Genomic DNA, 18,314 nt, shown 5'->3' with positions numbered 1-18,314 from the left:
GGCTAATATTTTTGTTGGATTCCTCTTTCTGAGAGGTGTAAAATCCATATAAAAATAGTCTTAATCCGATGAGCAGAACTTATATTGTGAATTTATTATTCTTAATAAATTATATGTGCAAGGTCAGCCAGTTTTGTAATGTAGGCTCACATGCCCAACAGATGTGTCACACACCCTCATTGATGGATATATATACAGGAAAAGTTGGAGAGAATTTTAACACAACTCAACTCACATCTTCCTCTCTCATCTTAGAGGGTACGCTACCTGGAGAACGAATTTCAGCCTCACGTGGGAAGGACGAAGAGGACAGACCGTACGGATTTTCTGCTGCTAGGGTTTCGCAGAAAGTTTGACCAGCGTTGACTTTGGTCAACGCTTGGTCCAATCAAGCTGAAAATTGGTGGAAAGTTCGATTTTTGAAGACCGTACTATCTGGCACAAAAATCGAGGTCAAAGGATTGACCGTTTTGCTGCTGCGTTGAATTTTAGCTTGCTGCCCCTGCGTTGACTTTTCAGGACAGCATTGACTTTTTGTAGTATTGACTTGGGTTGACTCATCTACTAGTTGGAGGGATCTTGTGACACATCTGGGCTCGCTGACCAAAGGAGACTTTGCTGGTTGAAGCATCCTGTTGACCGCCGAAACGAACACACACATTTTTCTTGTTTCTGATTTGTCTTCTGTAAGATCTGCTTATATGTTCTATCTGCATTTTGCTTAACTACTTGTATGATTGCTGTGAGAAAAGTGAAATTGCTCTTAGCATAGAACATCTACAAAACTTTACATGGTATCAGAGCTGAGGTGAAGACAAACTCTATCTATAGCAATCATCATCGAAATAATCATGCCCTAATCGAAGTCAATGGATGCCTTTGTGTCGCTGTACATAGAGGATTATATACGCTATCAATGATATACGTTGTAACGGAAAGATATACAGCGCAGCTGTAGAGGATATGTTTAGGCAGTAAAGGAAGCCGCAGTCATAAGGACATGAGGCTGCAGTCATGAAGAGTCAAGTCGTAGTGATGAAGAGGTATCTGCAGGCTTAAGGCTCTGGCCAAAGTGCGAAGAGGAGTATTTCTGTGTCTTTTGTTTATGATCTGATTGGCCAAGTAAGGAAGGAGGCTAGCTGAGCTTGTAAAGAGGAGTTCTGAGCATGAATGCAAGGGTTATTCTCTATGCACAGGCCGTTGAGTGATTTTGAGTTTTACAATGGGACAAAAGTCTGTTTTGAGAGGGCCGAGAGGCCCAGCAAGGAGCAGGAAGAAGGCCGCAGTACCCTTGACCATCAACGTAGGAATTAAAGAGGTTTGAAGGCTGTATAGTGGGCTGTCGTAGAAGCCACAGAAAGCCCTAACCAAGGCCGAAATTTCAGGGTCCTGTGCATTGGTCAAAATGTAGTTGTGGACAGAAATATGACGTCTATCACAGGTATGTGCTTGTCTTTTATAATGATGAATTTGCCAGATACTATGGTCCAGATTAGACAGTTTGCAATTCTGGTATAATGGGCTGTAAGAAGATGCTTGGTAAAGCTCCAAGTATAGTCCCTTGAGAAGGACAACAAGGGCTGTTAGAAGGTAGATGATTCGGAGTCTTAAAAATGGATATATGGAAGAGCTTAAGGGTAGTCAAGTGGGCTTATTATCAGACCCCATCTTCTGTACGTATGACAGTGAAATATGACAATATGACAGAGTTTTTGACAGTGATCTTCTGCACTCATTGTAGTGTCACTTACTCTTACAACAGTTATGCATAGCAGTGATATTGTTCTCTTGACAAATGGAGATGATGTATGGAAGTGATTCTTGTATGACAGTGATTTATATGGCTGTGATGTGACAATGATATATAGGACAGCATGATGATGATGCATAGGCAGCATTATAAGATCATGAACATGAAGGGCTGCCTGATTTTGAAAATAATCATAAAGTGTATGTAAGGGCTGAAGGAAAACATACAAGGGGACCTTTCCCCTCAAGTGTCACAAAGACATCTGAGATATTGCAACTGGTCCATTCTGATCTTTCTGGTATGTTGCCTGTAACATCCCTGGGGGGATGTTCTTACTATATGACATTTACTGATGACTTCTCTCGCAAAACCTGGATATACTTCTTGAAAAAGAAGGATGAGGCTTTCATGTGGTTCCGTACCTTCAAAGCCTTGGTGGAAAATATGACCGGAAAGAAGATCAAGATTTTGAGGACTGACAATGGCACTGAATATGAGTCAAATGAGTTCAAAGACTTCTGCAGAGAAGCTGGCATTAAGAGGGAGACTACCACTGCACTCTCTCCACGTGTTTGGGTTTTGTGGACAGAAAGATCTAGAGGAGAATCCGCAGTTCTAAAGAGCCCTCATACGCTGTCCCAAGAGGCCCTTACACGCTAAGAATAGGAGCCCTAAATCTGCAGTATATTGGGCCCTAGATCTCTGTTTTATTGGGTGCAGGTAAGGGCATTTCCAGTGAAGGAAGAGGGGACGTTTAGGTCACTCCTATGACTGTTTTGGAGTGAAAATTAACCAGCAGAAAGGCCTCAATAAAGGAGACAAAATTCTGGGTTGATTTGAATATTATGTGCGGGCTGGAAACTCTGTTTCAGCAGGCCGTGGGTACAGGAGCCACCTGTGGTAGGCCGCAGGCCCTTACCCCACTGAAAAGGCATTGCGTGGGACTGTTTTGGGGCTAGATTGAGCCCTAATCAACAGCGTGGATGCAGAGGACTTATACAAGGGTAGCACGTAGTTTTTGAAGACTGTTTGGTGACTTGGTTAAGCGCTGTTACAGCATATGGATGCCCTAACCAGTCACAATTAGGAGCAGCAGCGAAAACAGATTGGAACAACAATTTATGCCTTGTGTTGGGTCAAGGAATTTGATCAGTTTTGGATCAGATGGTTGGGCAACCTGTGGGAGCTAATTTGGAGGCTTGATTGGGTGATCGTAAGCCTCAATTAGTGCAGATCTGACTGTGTTGTAGTGTTACAGCGTGATGATGCATAGACAGCAAAGAAGATATGAATCTCCACTAGGAGTATATTACAATGAAAAGACCAGATCTGTCATTCTTGTTGATTTGGGGTAGCAATGTGATGCTGTATAATGAGAGCAACATTACAGTCATTAAGGTGCAGATCCATGATGATTGAGAATTGACTATGACGATATATTTGCACCTGTGGCTCAATATACCACCATCCGATCCATCATAACCCTTGCTGTTACGCAAGGATGGAGTCTTCATCAGATGGATGTCAAGACCGCTTTTCTGCTTGGTGCTATAAAGGAAGAGGTGTATGTAGAACAACCTCTGGGATTTGAAGTTCAAGATCGAGACACTTATGTCTGCAGGTTAAAGAAAGCCCTCTATGGGTTAAAGCAAGCACCCAGAGCTTGGTATGAGAGGATGGATAGTTACTTGATGAAGCTGGGCTTCACTCGAAGCAATGCTGATCCAAACCTTTACTTTAAGGTTGTGGAAGGAAAGCCTCTCATTCTAGTGCTGTATGTGGACGACCTCTTCCTGACAGGTGGTGACCCTCTCATTCATCAATGTAAGAGGGAGCTTGCTGCTGAGTTCGAGATGAAAGACCTAGGACTGATGCACTATTTCCTAGGCCTAGAGGTCTGGCAGAGACCTGGAGAGATTTTCCTTTCTCAAGGAAAGTATATTGTGAAGCTTCTAGAAAGATTTGGGATGGTGGACTGTAAGTCCGTGTCGACACCAATGGAACTCAACTTTAAGAAGTTGAGTGGCAGTACTGCAGGGCCTATCTTGGCCAATCCTACTGAGTATCGTCAACTCATAGGAGCTTTGATGTTCTTAGTGAACACCCGTCCGGACATATGTTTTGCAGTGAATACTTTGAGCCAACAGATGGTTGAGCCTCATCATTTTCACTGGGTTGGTGCCAAGAATCTTTTGAGATATCTTCAGGGCACGATAAACCATGGGCTGAGATACACTGCCGGGAGTGTGATACTCCGGGATATACTGATGCCGATTGGGCTGGCAGTGTGGTGGATCGTAAGAGCACATCTGGATGCTGTTTCAATCTTGGTTCTGCTTCGATCTCATGGATGAGCAGGAAGCAGAAGTCGGTGGCTTTGAGCACCGCGGAGGCCGAATACATTGCTGCTAGTATGGCCTGTTGTGAAGCAGTTTGGTTGAGGAAGCTCTTTAGTGAGCTGTTCCAACATGTGCTAGATACCTCTGTAATACTCTGTGATAATCAGAGTGGGATTCGTATGACTGAGAATCCTGTGTTCCACGACCGATCCAAGCATATTGATATCAGGTACCACTTTATCCGGGATATGGTACAGCGAGGCGCCGTAAGGCTCGATCATATAGGAACTGATGAGCAGGTCGCGGATATTCTCACTAAGCCCCTGGGGAAGGTCAAGTTCCTAACCTTCCGTGAGAGTCTTGGTGTCGTGGAAAGACCCTATGATGTGGGTCCTGTTGGACGATGAGCTCTGGGAGCTCTGGGGGGCTTTGGGGATAGCTTCTCGAAGCTATAAGCACTCATAATGCTTCGACCCCACCCTTGTGATTATTGAGTTGGTTCGCCACTCATTTAATCTGTGCCCCGTATGCATCCTACCCATTGAGTTCAGGGCTCATGGGAAGTACCTCTCATTTGGCCAATGAGGTGTGGAAAAGCTAGAGACTATTAGCAAAGACTGATGGACGCATCGGAGATTGCCGTACTCTCTATCTAGGATGGCATGGTCCAACCTCTTGATCTGGGATCAAGATTTGTGAGGTCTGGGACCTCTGGACTGATTATGTCAGTCGGGGAATGATGTCTTTGTGACTGACCCACTTCTGTTCTGAAATAAAGAAGCCAGCAAAGCAAGTTTCGGCGGGATGACTCACGATGTTGATTGCACTAATAAATGGAGTTCTCCCTAGTTGAGAGGGAGTGTTAAATTTGGACAACTAGGTCCAAACTCCATGTTCTGATGCTCAGATTAAGAGGCTAATATTTTTATTGGATTCCTCTTTCTGAGAGGTGTAAAATCCATATAAAAATAGTCTTAATCCGATGAGCAGAACTTATATTGTGAATTTATTATTCTTAATAAATTATATGTGCAAGGTCAGCCAGTTTTGTAATGTAGGCTCACATGCCCAACAGATGTGTCACACACCCTCATTGATGGATATATATATACAGGAAAAGTTGGAGAGAATTTTAACACAACTCAACTCACATCTTCCTCTCTCATCTTAGAGGGTACGCTACCTGGAGAACGAATTTCAGCCTCACGTGGGAAGGACGAAGAGGACAGACCGTACGGATTTTCTGCTGCTAGGGTTTCGCAGAAAGTTTGACCAGCGTTGACTTTGGTCAACGCTTGGTCCAATCAAGCTGAAAATTGGTGGAAAGTTCGATTTTTGAAGACCGTACTATCTGGCACAAAAATCGAGGTCAAAGGGTTGACCGTTTTGCTGCTGCGTTGACTTTTAGCTTGCTGCCCCTGCGTTGACTTTTCAGGACAGCGTTGACTTTTTGTAGTATTGACTTGGGTTGACTCATCTACTAGTTGGAGGGATCTTGTGACACATCTGGGCTGGCTGACCAAAGGAGACTTTGCTGGTTGAAGCATCCTGTTGACCGCCGAAACGAACACATACATTTTTCTTGTTTCTGATTTGTCTTCTGTAAGATCTGCTTATATGTTCTATCTGCATTTTGCTTAACTACTTGTATGATTGCTATGAGAAAAGTGAAATTGCTCTTAGCATAGAACATCTACAAAACTTTACAGACTCTCTTTCCATTTCTTTCCTCTTTGGTAAAGGCACCTTTATACAAGTTGCCAACAAATGAGCTTTCACACAGTAATATGTGCTCGTGAAATTAGTGTTGCAATAGCTACATTTCCAACTCATGTTGCCTCCTCCCTTCATCTTGTTGCTTGGCCCTTGCTCCCTTGTGACATATTTCCACAAAGGATATTGGTTATCTTGAGGAGGATGTCTTCCCTCAACATTTGAAGTTGTTGTTGCAACCCCACTTGCAGCAGGCCCTGATGAAATTGGGAGAGGAGGGGCATCTCCAATGGGAACATTTTTCCCCTTCCTTTGCCTCTTACCTGCTGCCCTTGATTGAGCCATGAATGATGTAAAAAAAAAACAAAAAATGCACAAATTTGTAAAATAAATGCACATGCAAACTGTTGTAATAAAAATGCAAAAAATAGAGAGAAAATGCACTTACATGTTGCTTGAATCTCCTTGAAAATTCTCCCACACCCTTTGCTCTTTGCTCCCAAACACCCACAACAAACAAAAGAAGTGAATGTGAAAAAAGAATGGGCAAAACGACCTTTTAACGCCCCACGGAGAGCCCAAATTTGGAATTCGTGTACCAGAATTGGGACACGATCATGTCCGATCGAGACACGATCCGGACATGATCGTGTCCCGATCAGACACGAATCTAATCAAATTGTGTCTGATTCGCCTGAATCAGAACATGATCGTGTCCCAATCGGACACGAATCCGACCGAATCGTGTCTAATTCACCTTATTCAGGACACAACAGGCAAGGGGGGCGAATCTGGTTTCATAGATTACAGGCTTTTGAATCAGGGTTTTTGGGTATGAGCATGGTTGGGTTCATCTCATGGATATTGTTTAGCTAATTTTTGTTGGATAGTTGTACAGATGAAGATATGGATCATTGTACTCTCTTTTGCTTAATCATTCAATGACAATCTAATAAGAAGAAGAATTTGAAAGGGTTTTCCCCATAGTGGGTTTTGCCCTGGTCTCCGACCAATCTTGGTGTCTTTATGTGTGAATGTTTTTCTTCTATTGTTCCTTTATGTTTCACTGCATTGATAATGATGATATTGTTCTTTCTACATAGTTGCATATGTTGTTGAATAATGATGTAAATCTGAATAATGTTATGATGTTATGGGGTGAATTTAATGTGTAAATGAAGAAATGCAATTATCAAAGCAAAGAACAATATAGCCCTAAGAAAAACTAACAATCACTCAATAATCTGTGCCTAATATGACCAAGGGAAAACAAGCATAAGCACCTGATTCCAGAATGAAAAACATACCTTTAGTATTGGATTACCCAGCTTCAAAGATATGCTCTCGATAGATGGGCGAGGGGACATATGACTGGTTCAAGGAGCAGATATAAAATGGCACAATATATCGGCTACACTAGTGGTTGTCAGGGGTTGTTGGCTACCAGCTGAAGACAACTCTAGGAGAAAAGTTCTCCTATGGGGTCACCCACTTTTGGTGGGTAACATCTGGCTCCAACTAGGACTCACTGTAGAGAGCACGAACCATGTACTCAAACAGGAAGTCATGAGAACACCAACAATCCTCTGGGACTACAAACCTGTATCCTGCACATCATGACAATGTTAGAAGCATCTATCCTGAGCGTACTTTTATCATTCATGTTTTCATCAAATAATAAAACCATACAGAAAAGTAAATCTATTCTAAGATGCAAGTCTAATCTAAATGCACCTACTCTAACATGAAAACATGAGATGATGATAGTAGCTTTGCAAAATCAATATGCAATTTATCCTACTCTAACATGCATAATATACAATGCAAGTGCTAAGTATAGTCATATAGCCAATGTTACAACATATCACTAAATCCAGGTCATGTTTTCTACCTCTATGATCATTTATGATATACATTTGAAAACAAACATGATAATCATGACACTCATATGCTAGTTCACAAGGGAGGGAGGTGGGAGAATAAGACAACCATCAATCATGCAAAAGGGCCATGGGAAAAGGGGAAGAACACGAGTCATGTCGGACCCATCGGGTCATTCCCTCAACCCTAAATATGGAAAAGTCAATAATCAAACTCAACAATCTTATCTTAAAATATTCCTTGGGTATGGAGCCCTTCTTGATGTCCCTAGGCTTATGTTGAAAAGGATGGGGGAAAGAAGAATCGCAGCAACAAGGTGCATTCCTGCTAGAATCATACTGAAAAAGGGCTAATATGCCTTTCATCCTCTTTCCCATTAGCAGCTACATCATATCTTGGGAAAAACCACAATTCCCCTCCTTTGAGTGGAGGAACCAACTCTTCCTTCAAACTAGGGAAACGAGCCTCAGGGCATGCATCCATTTCTCGGCTATCATCATCAATGACATAATGAGGGCTATGTTGTTCAAACATGAAGAAAAACCCCTTTTCAATGACATTATGGGGAGAAGGATCTTCCTCAATCCTCTCCAGACTAGGGCTATTGAACTCTTCTTCAACAATGGCATCATCCTTTTTGGCAAGATTGGCATTATTTTGAAACATAAAGAAGAAACCTTTCCATTCATCAGGATGGGCTTCATAACTTGGTGTCTCTGGAGATGCCTCATATTGATCCACATTATTTGCCAAAAGGGGCACAACATTCTCTTTTTCTTGATCATCATGTTCAACCCCCAACCTGCAGCCCAAAATTCATCCATATATTCCTCATCAGCTTCACTATCATGATCCTTTGCATTCATGGTTTCCTCAAAATCATTCCACTCCTTCTATGCTGTCTTTTATGTGTGATGATTTTCTAGGCATAATCTCACCCCTTCAACATTGCACACCTTGTTTCTTTGGGCATGAATTTCCACTTCAAATCCATTTACTCCTTTCAATTTTGTGAAGCTCTGTTTTCTTTGGCTTTCCATCATTTTGCATAAATTATTTTAAACATTTCCAAAACCTTCAAAAAATTTATAACATTTCATAATGTTATAGACTCCAATTTGAAATAGACTTTCTTTTACTTGTATCTTCTTTCTCCTTCGTTACACCATATGAATTCTTTCTTTCTTGATAGCTGATGCTAACTCTTCACAGATAATCGACTCCATTCACAGGCTTCCGATCTTAAAGCTCTACCATATTAAATTTCAGGGGATGCACACACAGAGGAAATGGAATATGATAATAAAAAGACGTTATTATTTGGAAGGCACACTCATCCCCACAGGGGTACATATTCTTTTGAAGGTGGAAATGATCAGACATTTTAACTAACTTGACCTTTCTACTTCCTAGCTCGACTTCCCAACTTCCTAGCTTGATGCTTCATATGCCTACCCATCAAGCCACTACTACATTACATTTATTTATATATTATAAAACATATCCTATATTTTACCATTATATCCAAGCAACTTTAATGATGAAACAATATCAGAACACAGAAAAAGGACGACTCTTTCATTATTGAAATCAATCACCACGTAATGGTAGTGATCAATTACTCTATGCCGTTAAATTATTGACTGGTGCCAAAAGGTCACAGCTTCTTGAAAAGTACAGCCATTTTATATGGCAGTCCAAATTATCATCCAATAAAAGTGAAATTGGTTAACCTCTACACTGCAACCGTTATCATTGTAGTTCGTGCAAATTTAAAAACCATATCGATTAGAAATGTAGCATTGAATATTAACATAGCCACCATCATTGAAAACAGTAAAAACAAATTTATCAATGACATAATAGTATAACTAACAGTGAAAGTTGACATCTTTCCGAACTAAATTCATGACCATCCAACACTCAAAATTGCAGCCTTTGGAAAGTGAACATTACCATGAATCCTGCATGGTGCTCTAAATATACCATCCTCTTTTAATGAAATCAATGACCATTGGTGAACTGATCGTCATGCAACATGATATCATCTAATTCTTCAAGCAACTTAGGGAAATAATGCAAACAGCCAACATTGAAAAGCAATCACACCTCAATAATGCAACATAAATTATTTGAAATCAGATCGCTTTTCAAGATTGGAACTCCGCTACCCTTCGTAACGAAATTATTTCATCAATTAGAGGCGCAGATTGTAAGGGCCATTAAAGCAGATTAATGAACCTGTAACTAATTTCTTGAATTTGTTTTTTTACAGAATTAACTAACAGAATTAATGAAGGTACTTACCTGTGCACTTGCGGTTGCTGATGTCTCCAGCTGCTCTGCTACGGTTACCAAAAGACCGAATCCACCTAGCCAAACTGAGCAGAACCTGGCTACTCAGTCCAGTAAGCTTCCGAGTCGAAGCAGACTGTTCCCCTGTGCCCAGAACCTCAAAACAATCCGCGCTCTTCCTTCCTGTGGATAATTTCAGTTTATGATCCTCCTCCTCCTTTAGTTCTTCCGTTCTTTACCTTCCTCCCCGGCCCCCTTCTAAACTTCTGTTTGGTGGTTTTATCTAATTTCCTGGCGGTGGCCGCTCTTCCACTAGCAGACCACCGCTCAACCTTCTCGTGACACCTCCCATGTCACGTATCACATATCTCTGTTATGGTCATGTAAATGTTTATTTCATTTATAGTTTGATTAATTATTTTTCTTTATGATTAAAGTACTTTTAATATTAAGATTATAACATTATACTAAGTACCCCTTTAATTAATTTCTTTTATATATATATATATATATATATATATATATATATATATATATATTTAATCATTTTATTAATTTATTAATATAATTTTTATTAATAATCTAAAATATATAATTTATATAGCCCTCTTTTAGTTTTTACCCATTAATCATGATACATTAAGCAATATGGGTGTTGATGGATAAGTAGAACCTCTATTCGAAGAAGTGTCATGATATTTGCTACTTATAGTTAATTTAGTATATAAATACTAGTGCGGGGTATGCGACACATGCATATGTAGCTATCATATGCATGCATCGTATGCCTGCTATTATTCTTGCGTTTTTTATATTTATAAATAGGTCGTTACACAGATTCGTTTCCCTCTAGAATGGAAATTTGGTGCTGTTGAAGAAGTGGAAATCAATGATCCTCTTCAATTATCTCCTTCTATGAAAGAAGTATATTTGCTATCAATAGTAAATTGCAATCTTACAAAAAGGACATATCAGTCCTAACATAAGGCAGATTGTCCATCCACCACTAATTTCATATAACTGGAAGATTTCCAGTACTTGCTATCATTGACTTTAGCAAGCTATACAAAGAGTGCTACAACATTGTCATAAAAAAATCTGTCCTTAGACCTCAAAACTCCAACTATTCTGGTCAACGATAAAAAGAAAACAATTCTGAACAAGGATTTTAAGCACGGCAATCAGATGGAAAAAGGCTTGATATCTCCAATAAAACTGGTCAAATTTGGCTCATGCAAGATAACTAAAGTCATAACAAGCCTTCAAACACTTCTGACTTAGTATCCTATTAAATTCTTTTCTTGAATATACAAGTAGTCCTATATAGCAGCTTCTCAAGCATTTTCCGTTTTCAAACTCAACTTCAGCACATTTTCAGTTAACAGCTAATCTTTAATAGCGATGCATTCAATGAGTAGAAGGTCCAATAATCAATCGTTTTCCAAGTACTCACATTTATGGACGTAGATTTGACAAGCCACTGCTGAAATCATGAGGCATGAATATTTGACCTTTATAGAAACAACTCCGAAAATAAATCTATATGTTATTCACAAACTGTGCAATACAAGAGTACACTTAATGAAATTTGCAATACAAGAGTACTCTTGACCAAAAAAAGGTCACACTTTAAAAATCAATGTTGCATGCTACAAGACGTAGCCAGGCAGATAATTTCAAAATATCTTAGATATTTACCTTCATTGCTCGAATAGACACTCCCAGCAAGGAAAGAGGGTAGCTGACAATTTTAAATCCAATCTCCTCAAGCTCCATTGGACTCAATATAGGTGTTTTACCACCACCTTCAAGCATATTTGCCTACAAAGAAAAGTTCATTTTTCAAGTGCAAAGTAAACAGGAACAAGCATCAAGCATCCAAAAGCCATCTCACAATAAAATCAAATAAACTTAAATGAACATCCATCCTATTGAAGCTCTTTTACTAATTGCTTTGAAAAGGAGATGTTCTTCAAAAATTTTAGTTTTTGTACTCGAGGAACAAGAAAATACATATGCACAAAAAATATCATGTCAGTCAATATTTTTAGTCATATAAATTCAGCTTAAATGTTTGCACATTTGTTGGAGCAAACATTGACCTCTGATTTACATTAGTGAACATTTCATACTGGCATAGATTGATCATAACTTTGAATCTATTTAAGTGTTGGTTAATGTAGCTCGAACAGGTTTTCTAGCATCAAGTGGTGTCAATGAGGGCTAGGAACACAAGAGCAGAAAATATCTCCAAGCGTAGTTTATTTTATAAAGTGAAAATGTCTTAATTAAATTAATTAATTAGTTTTTAATTATCTTCCTAAGTTTAAGTTAGGGAAACAGATTAATTAATCAGTAATAATCGGGACATGGTCGATTTTCCTCTAGAGACTTTCAGTAAAGTTTCTAAGTGATCTTAACCATCGTTTAGATTATTTCAGATCTAGATCTCGGTCGTTGATTTCTCAACAATAGATTATAAAGGAAATCGATAGGCGGTCTTGGAGATCAATTCATCGCAGTGAAGAGGGGGCAATAATAGTGTGAGGATTGACATCAGTGACAGTAGTTGAAGTAGTAAATATTTCCAGAGTTTCTTTCATCAATATTCTTCCAATTTCTGAGATCCAGAGGAATTATCCAGAGTTATTCTACAGACATAGAAAGGTCGAAATTGCCAGGAGAGGTCATACAAGATTGCCAGAGAGAGGTTGTATGATTTTCCAGTGTAGCAGATCAAGATTTCTAGTTGCAAAGCGAATTCCAGGAAATCAGTTCAATAGCAGAAAAGGTGGATTGAAGGAATTTTGTAGGAATAGCAATGCAAAATGCAAGAAAGGTCGTTTCGGGGCTTTTCCAGGGACGTTTTATCCAAAAATATTGTGTCCATTTTGTGATTGGCTTTCTTATCATAGTTTCCGCAGTTTATTTAACTGTTGAAATTTGCAATTGTGTTTTATTCGTTATTTGCAGTAAATAATTTGTTGGGGCAAATACTCTGTGTAAAGATAGGTGAATAATAACCAAATTAACAACAAATAGAATTTTCACATGGTATCAGAGCAGATCTAAAGTGCAAGGGTTTACCAGAGTAGACCAACTCAAGGGTTTGGAAGAGGAAGCCTAGGGTTTAATACCCAGATCGATTTCCAGAATCACTTGGAGGAATTTTACCAATGTTATTTTCTGCAAGAAGGCAGGCCGAGTTCAGCAGTGCAAATTGCCAGAGTGCATTTTTAGCAGTGTTGTTAAAATCGCGATTTTATTGTTTTATCGCGAGTTTTTCATCAGAACGAGAATATCGCGAGTAGTACTCTCATTTTTTTATACGCAATTTTTTCGAAAAAATCGCGATTTTTTTGGTAATTATCGTGGAGGGTCAAGGCAGCGCGGTTTTATAAGGAAAAAGTTAAAAATGAAAAAAAAATGAATATTTTTGTACCAAACGATTTTTTCCCGATTATTTCCGATTTTTTCCCGATAATTACGATTTTTTCCTTACGCCGATATTATCCCGATAACTATTAATGCAACATTGATTTTTAGAGGCGGTACGAATAGTCAAGATCGAGTTTCCAGTTGCAAGTGCGAATTGCGAGAAATTCGTGTGATTATGGAAAGTGTGAATTCATGTAGGTGGATTACAAGAAAAGCGAATTGCAGGGAAAGGTCAAATTCCTGTAATTATAGGAAGTGCGAATTGTAGGGAAAGCAATTTGCAGGATAGCCAAGCGAATTGCAGGAAAAGCAATTTGCAGGATAGCCAAGCGAATTGCAGGAAAGCGCAGAGACCACTTGCAGAGGGAAACTATGAGGTTTTCCAAGTACTTTTGTTAGTTGGTAGAAGAGATTATTTTTATTTTCTCTAGAGGGCTTAAGCAATGGCTTCAGCGAGATTGAGGGATCAAGATAGGTTGGATGGTGCATCTAACTTTGGTCCTGGAGAATCTGATGCCTTCTTATTTTAGAAGAGCATTGACTGAAGGAGTTCGCTACAACACATATTGTTGTACCAACAAATCCTATCATGATGCATGAGTACCAGAAAGATGATACCAAGGCCAAGCATATTATTCTAGATGGGGTCAAGGACCACATGTGAAAATTCCTAGATCTAACAATCTCAAGAATCTTACTGCAACCAGCTAAATCTACTTCACCTAGATTGTAAATTATCTTACAAATTTATTTCAGATTTCTTCTTGAAATATTGAAGTAAATTACTGAAGCAGCCTACACCAAATTAAATATGACTCTGAAACATAGAAACTAAGCAAGGAAAACAGAAACATATAGGACACCATTATTTTTTGACAATAGTCCCTAGAAAAACCCAATGCAGGGAAATCGGGCCAGCAGCTCTGAGGGTTTTATTATTATGCAGGAGAAAATTCGAGTACAATTCTAGTATGCTCAATTAGCAATTTGATATAGAGAGAATATTGAACAAAACACTGGTGAAATGATCTCACCCTATCACTGGGAGAATCAATCACTGATCCTACTGAACTGGAGGCTCTGCGTCACCCTCTGTGTGGTTTCTACGCAGAACTACGTCACTCCTAACAGCTTTTGCGTCACCCCTATTGGGTATTACGCTGCCCCTCTTCCAGATCCTCTATTGGCTAAGAAAATCAATCTTCTACCTCCTAGACTCACACCCTGGCTTCTGGCAACTGAAACTCGACTTCCCATAGCAAGAAACTCGACTTCCCCTCAAGGAGTGTGCTGCCTCTGTGTCAACACTGCATGGGCCAGCATCAGCCTTCCTCTGGACGTCTTTCTGTCCTCCCTCTGCCTTGTACTCTCCGGAAATTACTTCTTCCGGATTCTCACTGCCCCTCTGCTGTAAGAAATCTCCTCAATCAATTTTTCTTCCTGAGAACATCTCACTTCAGAAAATCGATTCCCTTGATCTCTCGGTGTGTTTTCCAAATGACCCTCAAGCCCCTTCTTATATCTTCTTGTTGGACAAACAATGACCTAGATTAAATCTTAATCAAAGACTCACATTGTTTTGGCTTGATCTGTGTCTTTTTCTCGGAGTTTCACCCCTGATTAGATTAATACCCATTAATATTTTAATTTTTTTAAGTTTAGACTTAGGAACCCCATGAAAAATATTAATTATTTTAATAAAATCACTTCTGAGTGGAATTTCCCAAAACGCTTTCTGGGTTCTTTGGAATACATGTGCCCAAGCCTCCCTACAAAATTTGAGGCTTAGAGCACATCCGATGCTACCCCAAATAAACACTCCCTCTTAGCGAGGAATGTGCTCTAGCAATACATTGCTACTACATACTACTCTGACTCTGAAGCATCGTCCTTTGCACTGCTGATGTTTGACATGTTGTCCACCAACTATTGCGCTATTGTTGCTGCTATACTGCTGCCTTTGACACTGCCACTGCCAACACTACATTTGTATTATAGCTCCCTCTCAAATGTTGCATCTGCTATGTTGCTAGCACTGCCATTGCTAACACTGCATCCGTACTGCAACTCAGTTGCTGAGAGAAGCAACTGAAAACACCCAAAACTAGTTAAGTATCCAGTGGATACACCTCGGTGTAGAAATCCTAATTGTTGCCAGTCCTACGTTGTCCTCTGAAGCCACTGCACTGTTGAAGCTCTGCACTATGACTTCATGCATTGTTGCCTCTCTGCTCTGCGCTGCTCACATTTTGGTGCTACTAACTACTGCTTTTATCGAATCAACATTTCATGGCACCAACTGAAAACTCCTCCATCCCACTACTACTGATCATGGGCTCCCGTAGCAAGGTGATGATCCAAGAGGTGGGCTCCTCAAGGATCCTACCCATCTGTAGCTCTATCGAACTACAGTTCTATATCAGCCCACCTCCCTCTTGGAGGTATCTTGGCGTCATGGCAAACTCCTCCTCTTATTCAATCTTTGTGACTGCAACCTTAGGATCATGCTTCTCATCCCTATCCTTTTTCTTCAAAGGACACTGGAATATAATGGCCCATCTCGCCACATCTGAAACATTTCACCTTGGAGACGTTCTTCTTTTGTCTCTTTTGCCCTTGTTGTCCCTTCGACGCAAGGGCTGCATTATCCTCCTCCTCTACTTTGGGCTTCGACCTACTGTTGTTTCTTCCATCAAGTTTGACCTTGAGCAGGTCTCTCCTCAACTCTTCTTATTTCAGAGTTGCCCACATCTCATCCTAATTTGGCAATGTTGCTCTGCCCAGGATACTCTAGACAAAGACTTGCCATTCATCCGAGATGAAATTTGGAGCCAGTCTCACTAAAACTCTAAATCCTGAGGTGTGTGCCCTGCAACCGACAACTCATCACGGGTCTCCTTCAGTTTCGTGAGGAATGGATCCACACATTCTCCCTTCAAAATCTAAGCAGATCTCAGCTTCTGCTCTAAGTACATCCTTCGCTACTCGGAAGATCCCTGATACAATGTGACCAAGGCATCCCACATCTCCTTAGTAGTCCCTTTGCTAGCAACGTAGCACACCACATAATCCTTGACTCCATCCAGGATCATCATCTTTGCCTTTGCCATCTCAGCTCTGTACTTCTTCAGCGGATTTGCATTCGTAGGGACAGCTACCACACTATCAACATACGTCTTAAGGGCATGCTCATCTAGAAGGAAAGACATTCTAGCCTTCCAGATGACGTAGTTGGAAGCTCCGTCCAACCTGTCCTGATCCCTCAAACCATTGGTTGCCATATCCTCCGAAAACTATCGAACATCTCCCTCTTTCTCCCTACTGCGTAGCTTCTAGGCTGGCTTACGCACTCCCTGATGGAGCTGGTAAGTCTGTTGCTCCTCTACTGCTCAGCAAATGAGAAATACTAATTTCCTTGGCAAGAAATCACTGAGGAAGTATTCCCTCACTATGCGATCTACTTCCTCCTTCTTAAGGCTTTTCTGCCCAACACTCAGCTTGCAAAAAACTGCGTGCCTCTAGCTTTGCGCTGAAGCTCTACATGGTTCCCTTTGCCTCGGCAAATTTTCGATCCGACAGTCTTATTTCTCTATCGGCTCACTCAGAGAGAGACACCTGTTGACCCTGCCACCTACACCTACCTACAAGTCAGTGAGAAAAGCCTTCAACCCCACAAGGTGTGGTTGGTGGCAGGGAACTCAGAGAAGGGGCTGTCACACTAAATCCCAACTCTCTCCGTTTGAGCTATCCCCTAGGTTAGCTAAGGGGGGTGGTCCCTAATGAAAAGTTAAGTTAAAAAAAGATGTGAGATTCTAGGAGAATTGTTAGAGTTAAATAGATTATTTATTTAAGATTTATAAGCAAACCTGATATGAGCAATAACCATAAACACATAAGATAAGCATGAAATACATAAACAACCAGTGCCTTCAAAGTATTGCTCTTTAAGAAATGAAATTGTTTTTTTTGCTTAGAATGAAGTGAAATGCTTTCAAATGAAAGCCCAAATAACCTTGGACTTGGGTTTCCAAATGGAAAAGGGTTACTTAGCTTATGCTTTAGCTTTCTTTCTTCAAACTTGAATTGCCTCCAAGAACACTCTTAAATAAATCTCTTGATGTCTTATGAGATTGTTGGCTTGAACAACTTGTGGGATCTTTGATATCCTTGGAGGTGACTATTCCAACCGAAGAAGTCCTCACACTCCAATAGAGTTGGCAACCTATCCTTTGAACACAAAAATGCCTGCAAACCAATTGTTAGTGCAAAAGAGACTTGGCATATAGAGACCAAGTTGAGCTTGTCATTCAACCGAAAATAACAAGCTACAACAAGAGCACAAAATATACCAAGCCCAAAGGAGATTTGAGATAGTTGCAAATCTCTCCTCCCTAGACAATAATGCCTTCAGGCAAATGCACAAAAAAAACAACTAGATAGCAATGTAAAATCAAATGAATAATAACATCAAATGACACAGGTATACCTCATCAACCAAAGAATGCACCACAAGAGAAGCTAGTAACCCCAAAGACTTTCATTTATTTATATGAAAGATGAATACAAAATCCAGTAGAGTCTCCGCAAGCCCAACAGCTCGTTCTATCCTCTAAAGATGACAGCCAAAGATCATTTAAATAGGCAAATGGGAGCCAATCCCAATGTGAGTGCAAGTGACAAGTGGAAGGGTGAAGATCCCAAAGCAAAAACGAATTTGCAAGTGGTTGCAAGAATTGTCCAAGTGCTGGAGATCACTGTTGTAAACTGCTCCCTAACTGGCTGTGTATATCTCCCTTGAGAATCAGCGTTCATCCAACTGTTGGTGCACATTCTTTATGGCTGCCAAGTGCATATATAATTGAAGTAGATGGGAGACAAACTCCCACCCAAATCTCCAA

The 18,314-nt window shown here is 40.2% G+C and overlaps 1 protein-coding gene across 2 annotated transcripts in view; it reads right to left on the bottom strand.

Moving 5' to 3' along the window:
- Nucleotides 1-18,314, bottom strand: part of LOC149153464 (uncharacterized) — a 371,159-nt gene that overhangs the window by 75,576 nt on the left and 277,269 nt on the right. Inside the window, exons 5-6 of one of the 2 annotated variants that reach the window (XM_089440412.1) lie at nucleotides 11,677-11,799; nucleotides 11,394-11,489 (exon numbers count right to left, since the gene is read on the bottom strand). In XM_089440412.1, the coding sequence (XP_089296538.1) occupies nucleotides 11,409-11,489; nucleotides 11,677-11,799 (204 nt within the window). In that variant the 3' untranslated portion in view covers nucleotides 11,394-11,408. Of the gene's footprint in view, nucleotides 1-11,393; nucleotides 11,490-11,676; nucleotides 11,800-18,314 lie in introns of those variants that run through there. The other variant, XM_089440413.1, reaches the window with a different exon arrangement.

Source organism: Pinus tabuliformis, chromosome 9, assembly GCF_031772625.1.
Source record: "Pinus tabuliformis cultivar Carrire ecotype Pingquan chromosome 9, CPIR1, whole genome shotgun sequence".
Classification (NCBI taxonomy): Eukaryota; Viridiplantae; Streptophyta; class Pinopsida; order Pinales; family Pinaceae; genus Pinus; species Pinus tabuliformis.
This window is presented reverse-complemented; position numbering and strand designations above follow the sequence as displayed.